General features: G+C 42.0%; 1 protein-coding gene across 1 annotated transcript in view; it reads right to left on the reverse strand.

Annotated features, from left to right (window-relative positions):
• Window positions 1-15,685, reverse strand: part of NCKAP1L (NCK associated protein 1 like) — a 162,220-nt gene that overhangs the window by 144,992 nt on the left and 1,543 nt on the right. The window contains exons 2-6 of the mRNA XM_018568674.1: window positions 11,014-11,124; window positions 8,163-8,255; window positions 6,137-6,193; window positions 4,065-4,207; window positions 2,555-2,645 (exon numbers count right to left, since the gene is read on the reverse strand). Coding sequence (XP_018424176.1) covers window positions 2,555-2,645; window positions 4,065-4,207; window positions 6,137-6,193; window positions 8,163-8,255; window positions 11,014-11,124 — 495 coding nt within the window. The remainder of the gene's footprint in view (window positions 1-2,554; window positions 2,646-4,064; window positions 4,208-6,136; window positions 6,194-8,162; window positions 8,256-11,013; window positions 11,125-15,685) is intronic.

Below are 15,685 nucleotides of genomic sequence, written 5' to 3' on the forward strand. Positions count from 1 at the left end.
ATATATAATTATTATTATTATTATTATTATTATACAGGACTTATATAGTGCCAACAGTTTGTGCAGTGCTTTACAATATAAGGACAAGACAAGATGATAAGGAGGGCCCTGCCCCTGAGGGCTTACAATCTAAAAGGGAGAGGGAAGTGATACATGAGGAGGTTGCTGTGTGGGAATGATTTGTCTGAGAAAGTGATGGTTGAGCGGTTAGGTTGAGGTGGGATAGGGTTCCCTGAAGAGATGAGTCTTAAGGGATCGCCTCAAGGCAGTCAGAGTGGAGACAGATGGACAGTTGGGGTAAAGAGTTCCAGAGGATGGGAGAGACTCTAGTGAAGTCCTGGAGGCAAGCATGGGAGGAGTTGACGAGGGAGCTGGAAAACAGAAGGTCATTTGAAGAGCGGAGGGGACGGTTAGGGTGATACTTTGAGACAAGGTTTGAGATATAGCCGGGGGCAGAATTTCTGGATGGCTTTGTAAGTCATTGTTAATATTTTGAATTTTATCCTCTGGGTAATTGGAAGCCAGTGCAGGGATTGACAGAGGGGGGTTGCAGACACTGAGCGGTTGGTTGGGTAAATTAGTCTAGCAGCTGCATTCATGATAGACTGAAAGGGGGATAGCCTGTGTAGTGGAAGGCCAATGAGGAGGGAGATGCAATAGTCAAGACGAGACATAACAAGTGAGTGGATGAGTAATTTTGTGGTTTAATTGGCAAGGAATGGGCGTATTTTGGAGATGTTGCGAAGGTGAAGGTGGCGGGATTTGGATAGTGATTGGATGTGGGGAAGAAAGGTGAGGTCCGAGTCAAGGATGACACCTAGTGTAACTGACTCACCTGATCCTTGTCTCAGCACGGCTCGCATTGCCGTCGGAGCTTCGTGACGTCACCCGTGACGTCACGAGACTCCTCCCCCTCTCCCTAGTTAAAGCCGACGGAGACACTTGTCTGGCGTTCTAGCAAGTGTGAAGACGCCAGGCAAGTTCCCCGTCGCCTAGCACTGAACCTCACTGCCATTATTGGGCCGGTCAGAGCCCCACCAAAACCGCCATCCTCACAGCCACAAGTGATCTCCTGCCTCTCCTCTCAAACTCGGCTCCATCTGCAGCTCTCCATACCCAGCATTAGGATTACACAATTAAAGCCTGGACTGCAATTCCTCTCAGGAACCACAGGAGGGCACCAACGTCGCTCCAGTCAACCCTCTCCACTGAAATAGCAAGTACCCTGTCTTACAGACTGTTACCTCACATATGCCTGCAGATTAACAGTGTGGAATGTTATCCATTGCATCCAAGCATTGACGGTTGCCTTCTTTCACCCCAACAAACCACGAATTGCTCCCTTTAATAAAACCGCAACCTAACTTTAGCTCAAGATTGCTGATTGATTATAACCATTACTATTACTATTGCTATCTCTGCAGCTGTGATCCTCCACCCTACAGACCTGTGGGGTCTGATCGTTACACCTAGCACCTTGGCATGGGGGGAGGGTTGGATAGTTGTGTTATCAATCTCAAGGGAAAAGTTGGGGGAAGGTGCACTGGCAGGAGGAAATATTATGAGCTCAGTTTTTGAAAGGTTGAGTTTTAAGAAGTGTTGTGACATCCAGACTGATATGTCAGTTAGTAGATTAGTGACACGCAAGGATACTGAGGGGGTCAGTTGCGGAGTAGAAAGATAGATTTGATATATATATATTGTGACAGTAGGCAAGTAAAGTCACCTGGGTGCATCCTGGATGGCAAACATGTGTGTCCCAGGTTCAGGTTATATACGGAATGCTTCCATTAGAGAGAGTACTGGGAGTGATTGAGTGGTAGAGGTAATGACCCCAGCTAAAGTAAGCTGGCTCATTAGGGCCTTTATAAAAATGCCTAGACTACCTAGAGTTCTGCTCCACCCTGGAACAAGTTTTGTGCCTGAGTAGACTGGGGAGCTTTCTACCTACCTGTGTGGTGAATAAGAAAAACAAACTTGTGTTGTAAGACACAGTTGTGTGGCAGTTTGCTAAATAGGGAGATAGGTGCTAGGGGCAGCACAAGGTTGCACCTAGTTGTTAGTGAGGGAAAACAGTGTGTAATACGGTGCCAAAAGGCAAGGATTTCTTTTCAGGTTTTGTTTGTTTTGCTTGTATATAGTGTAAATAAACTGCACGTGTGTTTTCACCTGAAGAAATCATTGCTTGCTTTGTCTATTTTTGGTGATTCAAATTATTGAGTATTGTGCCTTAGCTGACCAAGGGCAAAGGCTATGCACTGCATTATACAGTAGGTTGTTCCTTATTTCTGGTTGCAAACCTGCAAAGTTTTCAGGCTAAAGTTTGCAATTCACAAATCCTGAGGATGCGTCGTGAACCCATTGTAGTTATGAACCTGAGCCTCATCCCTAAAATATATATATCTTAGCTACTGTATACTAAATGCATAAGTATAAATGTGAAAACATGTGAGATATGGAAGTGAATTAGATGAAGACAGGAAGACTGCAATGTAAGGGAACTCGTAACTGTAATGATAGGGAATGGAGGAGAATGGGACGAAGGAGTGCGTACCTTAGTATGAGTTCCAAATTCTTCACTTAGTTTTTTGAGTGGGTTGTCATACTCCAGCAACATTTGCCCCAGGCGTGCATAGGAAGGCTCACTGCAGAGACAGTATTTCCAAAACTCATCAGTAGTTTTCATTGATTGTCTTGGTGCAGTGTTTTCAAGTGTATGTGTGTATTGTATGCTGGCTGATGCCCAAAGGGGCCAACACTCTTATCTAAAAAGCCTAATTTTGTTAACAGCTTTATTTATTTATTCATTCATTTGTATATGTATTTAATTATTTTACAACCCCAATTCCAAAAAAGTTGGGACGTGGTGTAAAACCCAGATGCAATGATTTGCAAATCTCATAAACCCATATTTTATTCACAATACAAAATAGAAAACATATCCAATGTTTAAACTGAGAAAATTAAGCATTTTAGAAAAAAAATAAGGTCATTTTGAAGTCGATGGCAGCAACAGGTCTGAAAAAAGTTGGGACAAGACAACAAAAAGCTGGCAAAGTAAATGGTACTAACAAGAAAAAGCTGGAAAAACATTTAGCAACTAATTAGGTTAATTGGCAACAGGTCAGTAACATGATTGGATATAAAAAGAACATCTTAGAGAGTCAGAGTGTCTCAGAAGTAAAGATGGGCAGAGGTTCACCAATCTGTGAAAAGCTGCGTCTGAATATTTGTCAAACATTTTTTAGTATAATGTTCCTCAACATAAAATTGCAACGATTTTACATATATCATCAACAGTACATTATATCATCAAACGATTCAGAGAATCTGGAGAAATCTCTGTGCACAAGGGACAAGGCTGAAAGACAATATTGGATGCCTGTGATCTAGTGGGGAAAGGTGGATTCATAAAGAACAGCTTTAAATCACTGTCTTCTTAAAATAATCAATTCAGAATGCCTCGTCCCTTCTTTTCTTAAGCTAACCCTAAGAAAGTCCCCTTTGATGTTTATGCCGAGCTTTAGTAAATTGCCAGGAGGACTGTAAAACAAGGATATACAGATGCCTACACACAGCCCCAGGGGTTGTGTCAATGGGATTTTGTTTGAGTCGGGTAGATTTTACATCCCGATACAAGTCTATTGTAAAGCATAGACTTGAAGCAGGTCAAATCAAACGGCTCTTTCCCTCTGGTCCTTACACACACACTAACAAACATTATTAGCAAATAATATTTTTTTTAAACCCAGAAAACATTTTTATTAATTCCTATTACACTTGATAAATAAAATCTCATCATACTATCATCTCATCTCATTTACTTTATCATTTCACTGGCTATTGAAGTCCATTGAAACTAGCACCTATTATTGCCTGTGATGATTACTTACAAAAGTATGCTTTTATAAGAGATATAAGGTCCAATGTTTTTTTAATCAACACAGCAGATATTGTAATGCTTCTGGTGGGCAGAGAAAGGGAATGTTCCGGTGTGAGTGCATGTATATTTCTGCCTTCTCATACATACTGCATGTTTAGTCTATGTGCTGCGTGGTACCTACCTCTGACCTTGCAGCATCTCAGAGGCGCAGTTGTAAAGAGCAACAAGGGTCTTTCGATCATCAATCCTTGAGATCAGCATGATGACAGAGAAGTATGTCACTATTAGGTCCAGGTAGCTCTTAGTGAAGTTGTAATTTATATTCTGCAAATTTGTCACATAGGAAATAATGTTATTTACATATTGTAATATGTCTCTAAGGACAGCATAAAAATACAAATTAAAAAGATACAACAGTTCAGTCAGAAATGGAAAACACTTTTTAAGAATTTAAAATTGCTACTGCCTACCTAGGAAGTCTTCTTTTACAGTCCGAGGATCTGTCACTGGGCCCCAACTATTATGAATGTCTCAGTCTCCCATTCTCTGAGACTGTAATAATTTCTCATCCTTGCCCACCAAAACACTGGCATACTTCTGATACTGAACAGCTAATGACAGTTTACCTACAACTATGTAGACTTAACTAAATAACATAATTGAAAGGGGTTGATTTACTAAAGGTAAAAAGGCTTTTCACTTTGCAAGGGTATAAAACTGTGCTGACTTCCATCATTCAATCATGTGCAAGCAAAAATACTGCTTTTCCCCATAGTTCTTCTTAGGGTAACGGGAGGACACAAACTAGCGTAGCTCGTGGTATACTGAGACGCCGCAGTATACTGAGACGCCGCAGCTGAAGCGGATCCCGACAATTATGTCTGGATCCGCCCAGCTGCGTGACTGACAGCTGGCTCTGCCTATCTAGAGGCAGAGCCAGCTGTACCCGCCCCCTCCCCCGTCCGTTCCGCCAGTCAGCGCTGGAGGATCGGAGCGGGGAGGGGAATCCAGCCTCTCCCCTGTCACGGCAGAGGGCCGTGACAGGATCGAGAGGTGAGCAAACCCCGGTATGTGTTCGCTCACCTCCGGATCTACTGAGCCGACCTGTGACAGTCTCATTGTCAACGGTCGGCTAGAACTATGAGGTGAGTGAAAAGCACTCACCTCATAGTTCTCCTTTAATGACAGTTGCAGACAGTAAGAGTAAAAAATATATAGTAAGTGCTATGTAATAGGCAGCAATTCCTTGCTGTTGGGAGGAGTATCAGCAACAGGAGAGAAGCAGGACGTATGAGATACACCCTAGAAACTGTTAGTTCCCGTTCACACCTGGGCCTACCAGGAATGAGTGTTGCGTTTGCATGTGGATGTATTCGTGTGTGTTTGTTCCTGCTTTTGCTGCACATCACCCATTGATTTCAATGGATGCCTCACACACACGACAAATGCAGGAAAGTAGCTCATGCAGAAGATCGTGTAGCAGCGCCTTTTTTTTCTTGTGTTTGTGTACCCGAACGTGCAGGAAAACCGTGCATTTTCCCAGCCGCGTTTGGGGAGCCAGTAGTTAGTATGGAATTATTGTAGGCACAAATTGTTTTTTAAACGGTTGGGGGCCCATAATATAACAGAATAAGTGAACCTGGGGTTTGGCTTTAATCTATGCTCGCTGCAATATGCTGCAGCAAGAATCCAGAAAGCAACTCCGAGAGTCACTGGTGATATACTTCCTGAAACCTCCCCCGGGTAAATTTCTCAATCTCTGAAATTCCCAGGCATGTTTCAATCTGACTGGTAGCTGTGAGAACTCACATTAAGACACTAATGGTAGCCTTTTTATTTCTATCATGGCAGGTCCACTTTAAGGTAAACACTGCTATATTAACAAAATATATACTAAATATAAACAGTACATTATTATTATTATTATTATTATTATACAGGATTTATATAGCTCAACAGTTTGAACAGCACTTTACAAAACTGAGGGAGACAACACAATTACCAATACAATTTCGTTACAGGAAGTAGGAGGGCCCTGCTCGTGAGAGCTTACAATAATACTTTTATACTTCCTCTTTATGCAGTTTAGTGAAAGCTGCGGCAGTAAAGCTTTGGCTGGATCAAAGCAGAAGCCTTTGGCAAGCAAATTGTGTACCAGTGAAGGCAAAACTGTTTTTAGAATTGGATTGTTATGAACAGTCTATTTGTGTATAAGGCACCACATATAAAAATGTGAGTAAAACTTGAACTTACAATGTCAAAGTAACACTGGCAGGCATCAATGGTATTCAGCAATTCATAAACGTGATCCTGCAGGGACAGAAGGTTCTGTTAGAATTACCAACAAACACTGAAAGTATATTATACTAAGTACTGCCAGTTTACTGGAAGCTGCATTTTTCTGCCTATCGGGTAGTAACATTTTAAGGGTGTTAGTTACAGCTATTCTTCCTTGCTTTTTATATGCAGGTACATTTAAAGTGACACTAAACGTAGCAGTAAAATCTTAAAGATGCATTTAAGTACCCTAACTATTAACAAAAATGTATCTTATTTGTGTATTACTCAGCTGTAGATCCCCAAATCATCTCTGAATTGGTGCTGATACTGTCCTTCCTTCTGGAGGGTGGCTACTTTTGTTCCCCATGGTCCCTGTTGGTGTTGTAAAGTAGCTACCGCTCCAAGCTCCCTCCTGTCAGTTCATATTTAGTTTACTAAAGGAGATTTATGAGAAGAGTGAAATACACTCATCCCCAATTAGAGCTGACGTGTGACACTGAAGCTGTGACGCGTCGGCTTTATAGATCGAGAACTGAGTGATCACATACCATTGATCGGTCAGTTCCCGAACTTCTCCCAGCAGAGAGTGTTGATTGTCAGTCACCACTCCCCGCAGGGATTCCCCCCACCCCTCTCCTTCCCTCAAGCTCTGACTGGAGGGATGAACGGCAGAGAGGGTGGGCACAGCTGGCTCCGCCTCTGGAGAAGCAGAGCCAGCTGTCAATCAGGTGGCGGGGTGGATCCCGACAATATTTTCCAGATCTTTCCCAGCTGCAGTGTGGCTCTGCGCTGTCAGCACATATCAGGCAATAGCCCACTATAGGCTGAGTTTTGGGTTACAGGAGGATACTAGTAAATGTCCTCCTGTGACCCTAAAGAGAGCTATGGCAAAAAAAGGTTGGCCCACAGTTCTCTTAAATTTGTATTGAGATTGAAGTCCATCATGGGAGTGAGCTTGGAGCAGTGACTACTTTACAACACACAGGGACCATGGGGCATAAAAGTATAAAAGTAGCCTCCCTCCAGAAGGAAGGACAATGTCAGCATGAATTCAGAGATGATTTGAGGATCTACAGCTGAGTCATACACAAATAAGATACATTTTTGTTAATAGTTAAGATACTTGAATGCATTTTTAAGATTTAACTCCTGAGTTTAGTGTCACTTTAAAGGAATGTTGCTGCACCGGAAAATGTGTGTAATCTATGCATTAATAGTAGTATTAAAGCTAAAAACTCCAGTCAGATATAAAATAAACATATACATGCAGCTTTGTATTCATTAATACATTATTAAATTCATTTTTTTAAATGCAAGCAGAGTAAGTACCTGACTATGACTTGGAATCAAGTACCTGTACAGCAGAGTTCAGACTAGGAGAAGGAGAAGAGGCCCTGTGAGTCAGTCAAGTGCTCTGCAGTGCTTGTGTGCTAACAAATAACATGCTGATAGTGGGAGGGTTGTGTAAATCTCAAAACTGGATTGACAGCAATACAGTAAACTCTGCGTTATCCAGCATCCAGTGTGGATTGGTAGATTCCAGATAAATGTAGTTTCTGGTTGCTTGAGAGCTACTATTAAAAACAGGTCTAACTAATGCCATACCCCATACTATACCATATTATAACATAAACTCTGTATTGACTTTATATTAATATTGAAATGCAGTAATCAAAAGCAAATTAAGACAAATAGACTCACTTAAGACAAACACATGATCATTTCAAGGATAATGCATGCCGCAGATCAGCAGAACAGTGAGTACACAGGGGATTTTTTTTTCTGGTTAGATGAGAGTTCTGGTTAGTTGAATACCGGATCACTGAGAGTTTACTGTACTAATATTTTTGGTACCTAGGACAGTTCTCCAATATGCATTTCATTATTTGTTTTCTTTCTGTTTGCCTGGAGTTCAACGTTAACTACATTACTATGTATGCTAATACAATGCATATTAGAAACAAACAAAAAAACATGTTGCATGTCATTTACTACTTACTCGGAATTCCATGACATCCACAAACGTCATGTAATAGCCAGTCAGATATTTCACAATCTCGGTCTTATCTTTGTGCACTGGACCCAGGTGTTGCTGGATTCAAACATGAAAAAACGGTCTTTAGAATTGAACATGGATTATGTGTATTGCTTCCCATTTTACTCATAAGCACATGGTTATAAAGCAGTACTACAATGAAAATGACATGTCAGTGTAAAACAGTTATCCTTTTGATTGGGGTTGCACCGAAATTTCGGCTGCCGAAACATATCGACCGAAAATGGCACTTTTAGTAAAATGCCAAAAGTGCCATCTTTCGGCTGAAATTGTGGTGCATGCCTGGTTTCTCTCCTCCCCGCTGGGCGCTGCTCTATGTTCCCTCTGACACAGTGCAGCATCCAGCGGGGAGGAGAGAAACTAACACAGGAGGCCAAGCCGCGCGGGGGAGGAGAGCGATGTGAGCGGCCGACTTCTCTCCTCCCGAATCGCTCAGCCTCCCGTGACAGATTAGGAGAGCGGCGGTGTGTTGGGCGAAGACAGCTGTCAGTGTGGTCACAGGAGGCTGAGCTCTCCTCCTGCACTGCCTCGCTAAGCCTCCCGTGACAGATTAGGAGATCGGCGGTGTGTTGGGCGAAGACAGCTGTCAGTGTGGTCACAGGAGGCTGAGCTCTCCTCCTGCACTGCCCCGCTCAGCCTCCTGTGACAGATTAGGAGAGCGGCGGTGTGGTGAAAGAGACAGCTGTCACAGGAAGTCAGGCGGGCGGTGCAGGGGAGGAGTCAGCTGCCAGAGGAGATCAAGCTCTCCTCCCGCACCAGCCCACTCAGCTTCCGTGACAGCGAGTCAGGATAGAGAGCGAGTACAATCACTCAGCGATCAGTGACCGCTGAGTGTTTGTAAATAATTGAGGACATAGTCTAGGCCTGGTCCATCTCCTGCTCTTTGACATACTGCCACAGTTGCCACTCCTGATGTGATGGTAGGACAGTGATATGACGGGGGGACTAAGGACTCTGATGTGAAGGGGGCTTACTATGTGAAGGGAGACTCTGATACGAAAGGAGTACTCCCTTTACATCAGAGCACCCCTTTCATATCAGAGTCCCCTTCACATACTAAGCCCACTTAACATCAGAGTCCCCAGTCCACCCTTCACATCACTGTCCTACTATTACATCAGGAGTGGCAACTGTGGCAGTATGTCAAAGAGCAGGAGATGGACCAGGGCAAGACAGAAGCAAACCTCCTTTCTTTTCTGAATGGATTCCACCCTTTCTTGGACTGTCATTATTTGTCTCCATGGTGCTGGCGACTGGCTCGACTACACCATGGAAAAGCATGATGGTACGTCCCAAAGAAAAATCAAATATCAAAAACACAAACACACAAGTAGTGCCAAATTGGATTGGTCCATTAAACTATGAGTATGTTTTTAAGTTGTTGAAGGAAACCAGAGAACCCAAAATAAACCAATACAAATGTGGAGAGCACAAACTCCATGAATAAAATGTTCCTAGTAGGAGCTAAACACATCATTCCAGTGCCACAAGACAAAAAAAATGCGTTGTCGGTCTACTAAAGTACATGGGTAAATCATGTCTGCTCTTTATTTATATTTTGAATATCCATAACACACTAATAGTATCCTTATGCAAAAGGTTAATTGAATAATGAGTCTTTTAGGTAAACCATTGGGACAAAAACATAAGAGGAGTTTTTAAAGGTGCAGGCTGTGGGATCTCCTGATCATTGCTGCACTACCAAATAAATAGTTGATCATTCTAGAACAAGCATGCAATCAGCAGTGTCAGAAGAGTTTGAACTCCAGCCCTGTTAGTAATTCACTATAGAATGCAACCAGTATGAGTATGACATATCTGGAGCCTGCCCATTTAAAGATACCCAGTCACCTTTTCCATTCAACCCACCCCTGACCACTTTCAACTCACCTATACATATCCTCTCCAGTGCTTCCTTACAGTACCTTTATATGTTACAGCTGCCACTAAAATACCCATAGCTTAGAGGCAGATACCTTCCCTGTGACAGTCCTTGGCTCAGTGAATGGCTGCTAGGCCTGAGGCCTCCTCATTGGAGGAGGTCACATGATCCCCCATACCTGAAAGCACAGGGCAGCAACTATAGAAGAAGTAGTGGTGGGGGAGTCCTAGAAGGGTGAGCATATGGTGGCCAGGGGGCTTTATACAGACCCTGTCAGTTTGCCTGCAATGGACACTCTGCCAGGTTTTTTTATACATATCTGTCAGCAAAATTATGCAAGAAATGGCCAGCCAGTCCAGTAGCTCTCTTGGAGTTAATTTATATGCTGATTGATATCAGATATAAGATTGTCAGCGCTGAGGAAGGACGGATCGCCCCATGAAACACATCAGAGTTACCTTATTGTATCTTCCTGTGGTGGTCTACTAATATGTGATTACCTCTCTAGAAGACCTGGTCTGCTTATTGTTGGTTTCTTACACGCTTGGATAATTTCTGTACTTGTGATTACCTAGTTGCTCTCTGCTTTTATTCATTCTTAATAAACAGTATTACACTAGGAGGAGGTGCCTCTTTTTCTGTTTTGTTGCATGTTTGTTGATATGCTATTGCAATCAAACTCTTGGGTGGAAATTGTTCGAATGGCACTGAGGTTTATGTCCATGTATAAGCAACCTAACAAGTAGCTGTTTTATAATTCAGAATACCAAACACTGCATCTGTACACAATTATGTTACACAGAAAAACTAAATGTGATACAATATTGTCTGAAAGCTGAAAGTTCATTTTAGCACGCGTTTTGGCAAAACATTTCAGTTGAGTTCTGGCTCAGAGGCTGTTTACGCATTTACCGTACTGCTGCGGACATCGATATTTGGAAACTTCTTGCTGATGTATTTCAGAGATGACTCCATTGACTTGTCCGTGAAGAAGTGGGGTTTTGTTTTGGCATCTGAGCATGTCTGTGAGAAGATAGAAATATATTAGTTATATTTAAATCATGTTTGCACAGCTAATGGATAAAGGATTTTTATCCATCATTTAAATTGTCCACAATACTTGGGTAGTTCATTGAGATTGCTAATTAGTGTGATCAACCAGTTTTTTTTAGGACTGCATGTCCCAGTATGGCCTACAAATCATAAAACTTGCAATTCAATCTAATGGGAGCCTACATCTTACTATTTCAGTAATGTTTGTTGTATGGACCACTAATAAATCGCTTATACTCAAAGCCATTTATTTGCATCATATGAGGTATTAATGGTGTTCTAGTTGGCATTTTTCCCACAGTGGTAGATGTAATTTGCTAATTGTGGTTCACAGGGTAGTTAGAAAATATTATAGGAGCACACCATTCCACAAATCAGTTCATATTTTTTTTGCGATGTTGGCACTGCATGCTTTTGATACAAGAGCTGCATAGGGCTTGGTAAGTATACAGCAGAATAGGGAAATGGACTTAAGTTCTATTGCCACAATCCCTTGTGGAGAATATAATTCATAGTGTCTTTAAGTGCTGTACAGACATACAATACGTGAAAAACACCTAACCAAAATTCTTGATTTATCCTCACAAAAAAAGCACTACTTACAAACAGACCTGTGCAACTGTGCCAAAATAGAGAATTAAAATTGTACTTCGGGTATTTTCTTGTTGTGGATAGAGAAGGGGAACATTAGGACCTTTTTTAGGTTTGTCAAGGTGTTTGTGTTGGCACTGAGGATAGAAAGGTACAGGTAGACAAAAGGTAGGGGATTCTTGCTCACAGTACATATTACATGCACCATTTAGAGAAGAAGAAATGTGATCAAGTTCTCTGAATTATGCAGGTCACCCCACCATTGCCTCAGGACAGAGGAAAACCTGTGCATCAATAATAATCTTATCAACAGCAGCATATGAAAATCTATCTGCTGTGCAGTGCTGTTTCATATACTCACAAAGTGGGAAACCCTAAAAAAACATGTTTTAAGTTTTAAAAAAGGAAAATTGAAAGCAATAGCCACTTTTTTTCTCTAAGTTCAAAACCTTGAGACAATGGAACATCTAGGCAGGGCCTGTATATCTTCAACCCTAGATTAGCATTTCACTCTCTTCTATGATAATTTGCTACATTTAACAATTTCAGTAACTTTAAAGTTAATTTTCATAAATCTGTTATCCTTGATGTTTCTTAACAGCTGGGAGACCATTAACACAAGGCCATTGTATTGTGTGACAATTTTGTTGTGCCCCTAAAGCAATTAAATATTTTGTTGTTCAGGCTACTAATTTGCTCACTTGTTATCTCTCGCCTAGACTACTGCAACTTCCTCCTCGTTGGCCTACCTTTACATAGGCTATACCTCCTTCGGTCTATCTTAAATGCTGCTGCCAGACTTGTCCACCTTACCATTGACTCGGTGCCCCCCACCCCCTCTGCCAATCCCTCCACTGGCTTCTGCTCACCCAAAAGAATAAACCTCAGAATACTGACAACAACATACAAAGCCATGTACAACTCTGCCCCAAACAACATCACCAACTTATCTCAAAACAAGACCCATGCATGGAAAGGGGACCAAGAAGAATTAACAAGGAAGAAGAGAGAAAAAAGAGAAAGAAGAGAAAAAAAAGGAGTGGGGGGGGGGGGAGATGTAGATAGGAAAATCCAGAAAAGTCGATCCAGATGCTCCAAATATCAAGGCAGGTTAATAAGCATGCAAAGTGGCCATGAGTTCTTCCATATGTTTGATCACGTTAACATGCGAAGGCCATAATTAAGGGAGTGTTGGAGACCCTCCAGCATTAGGGAACAAAAGCTTTTCCTGCAAGAAAGAAGAAAACGAAGACCTTGTTTTGGTGCCTGTAGGGTTCCTGGAATCATAGATAGAAGAGCCACTTAGGGCAATGGGGGACAAGATGTTAGCATAAATAGGGTGCATATTTAAAAATGATTTGGCCAAAAAGGACAAACAAGTCATCTCCATAACACCAGCACCTGTCAGATGCAGTCCAATGGAATTTGGAAAGATCAGTGAGGCAATGATACCATCTAATCAGTATTTTATAATTAAGTTCCCACACCGGACTAGCTATGCTGAATTATGCGTAAGAAAGAAGGTTTTTTTCCCAACCAGTGACGGGACAGTCCCTAGTATAATAAGGACAGCGCGGGAAAGCATGGCCGAATGAGATATATTTGATCTGAGAGAACATGCGGACAGCCAGTACTGTTCAGGCAGAGATCCTCCAAGAGCATTAAGTCTCGAGGAACATGGGCAGTAAGTTTCGCATAAAAATGTGTACGCTGAAAATAGTGTAGCCATCTCCCCTGAAATTGTATGGCAAGTTCGGCAAGAGACAAGAAGTCAAGTTAGAAAAAGGTTATATGCCTTCCAAAGTAATAACCTGTAAGATTGGCAAAGATTTAAAAAAATGCCAACATAAGAATCTAGAACAATGCATGAACAGTGGGAAGGTGGGATTACCAAGGTCATGGGACCCACATGTGAGGAGATATTGTATGATCAAATTGCCAAGTCCCATGCACCAAAAAATGAGTATACCAGGGAGAGAACTAGAAGGCTGGCAGTATCTCGGCAGGATCCAAGAGAGAGAGAGTTGAGAGGGACTTGAATGGTCTACTCCTTTAGTAAATCAACCCCAATGTCTCAGTAAGACATAAAAAATCCAGTGGACTGAGCCTCCCCCATACAGAACTATATCCCAAATCACCTCTTCTAGTCTATATCCTGGACTGGATATTCCATGGTAAAGACAAGTTGTGGGTCTCTGCTGAAGGATCATTGTCTTCTTTGCCCCTCACGTTTTTTCTTGGGGTGTCACCCACCCTCCACCCCTCATGTCTCTTCTTGGGGTTTCACCCCCTCCAGAATACTAAGTGAGGCTCTGCCTAACCTGCCTCCCCTGACCGCACGTCCCTGCTTAGAAGGCCTGGATCACTTTCTTGAGTATGCCATGCCTTAAAGACCTTATATCATAAAACTAAATGGTTTGTTGAAGATTTGAGAGTTTGTTTCCCCAGCATGGACACCCAATACCTACCTCTTACTTCCTCTCTGTCCCTCATTCCTAATTATCCTGCCCTTCTTCCCTAGACTTCATCTTCTCATTTTCCTGCTTTTCTAGTTTCTCTCATCATAACCTCACAACTGGAGAAACCGTCACAGACTAGACGGGGTTATGCTTCTACTGTATGTATTTCAGAGTCTAGATTAACAAACCATACACTTTTTAAAAAAAAGATTGATATTTATATCTACATTATAATATTATTAGTAAGAAACCTTTTCTTTTGAGATAAAATGCATGTGCTGTCACTCTGACACACAGAAGTAACTATATCTTGACTGCACAGGGCTTTTCACTTCCTCTTCCTCATAACTATAATCAGAATGTAACTGACAGGAAATAAGACTGTGTACATCACACCCATTTAAAACACAAAGCTCATATGGATACATTTACTTTTTAAGTAACTTTACAAGAAAGCAGTTGAGTCCCTCTGTACAGCAAGGACTTAGGATCCCTGAGGCTCCACATGGACTGATTGAAGACTCACACTGATACATGCAGTGTGAAGTGTTGTTAGTTTAAGCAGTTTTAGGCCATGTCAGGTTCATTTTAAAATCTCCTTATTAGTGCCATCTACAAGTTGTCACACCTGTGGCGCTTCACATGATGATCACATCAATAAGCACCATGCTGATGAGTCCCTTTGGAAACCATAGGCCGGTGTCCTGGTTCAGAGAAGTGAACGATAGAAATCACCAGCACTCCGTAAATGACTGCACGCGTTCATTGACTGTTGTACACGGCGCCATCCGTGCACCAGCACTCGTTCACTGACTGTTGTACACGGCACCATCCGTGATTGTCACGGCGAGCACCACTATTTTCACTTGGACTGGAAGCGCTGTAAGGAGTGCAGGGGGACCTACTGTTTTCTGGAACTGGTTCAGAGAAGGTCATGTGACTCTAATAACAATCCTTTGGGTGAGGCAATCCCTAAAAGTCACATGCTATGATAATGAGGTCCGATGAAACCCAAACTAAAGGAAAAGAAAAGGGAAGTCATACCGAACCCAGCAACACCCTCATTTTTCCAAAATGTGCAACTTTGTACACTCAAAATAAAGTTGGGGGAAAAAAATTAAAAATTAGACAGTGTGATGCACTGAACGTGCACATCACCCCTCCCTGTGCCGGACCTCACTCAGTACCCTAGCCCGCATGCTAAAACTCAGCAGTGCGAGTTAGTGTGAATGAGCACTAAAGCTACTCTGTCAGTTACAGAAAGTTATTTAAAAGCTCTGCACCTGCAACAAAGCAAAGTAATACTACAGTACCTCTCCTGCTGCCTATGCATCTGAAGGAAAGGCAGTAGAAGAGGTAAGTATACCTTTGCTTCATTACAGGAACAGAACTTTTAAAGACCTTTTTTTGTAGAGTTTCACATGATATGAAGTTAAAAGTACAGTTTTCTATATATTCATGTCCTATGCAACATCTTAAGT

The sequence above is a fragment of the Nanorana parkeri genome, unplaced genomic scaffold (genome assembly GCF_000935625.1).
Source record: "Nanorana parkeri isolate BGI_ZX_2015 unplaced genomic scaffold, ASM93562v1 scaffold33, whole genome shotgun sequence".
Lineage (NCBI taxonomy): Eukaryota > Metazoa > Chordata > Amphibia > Anura > Dicroglossidae > Nanorana > Nanorana parkeri.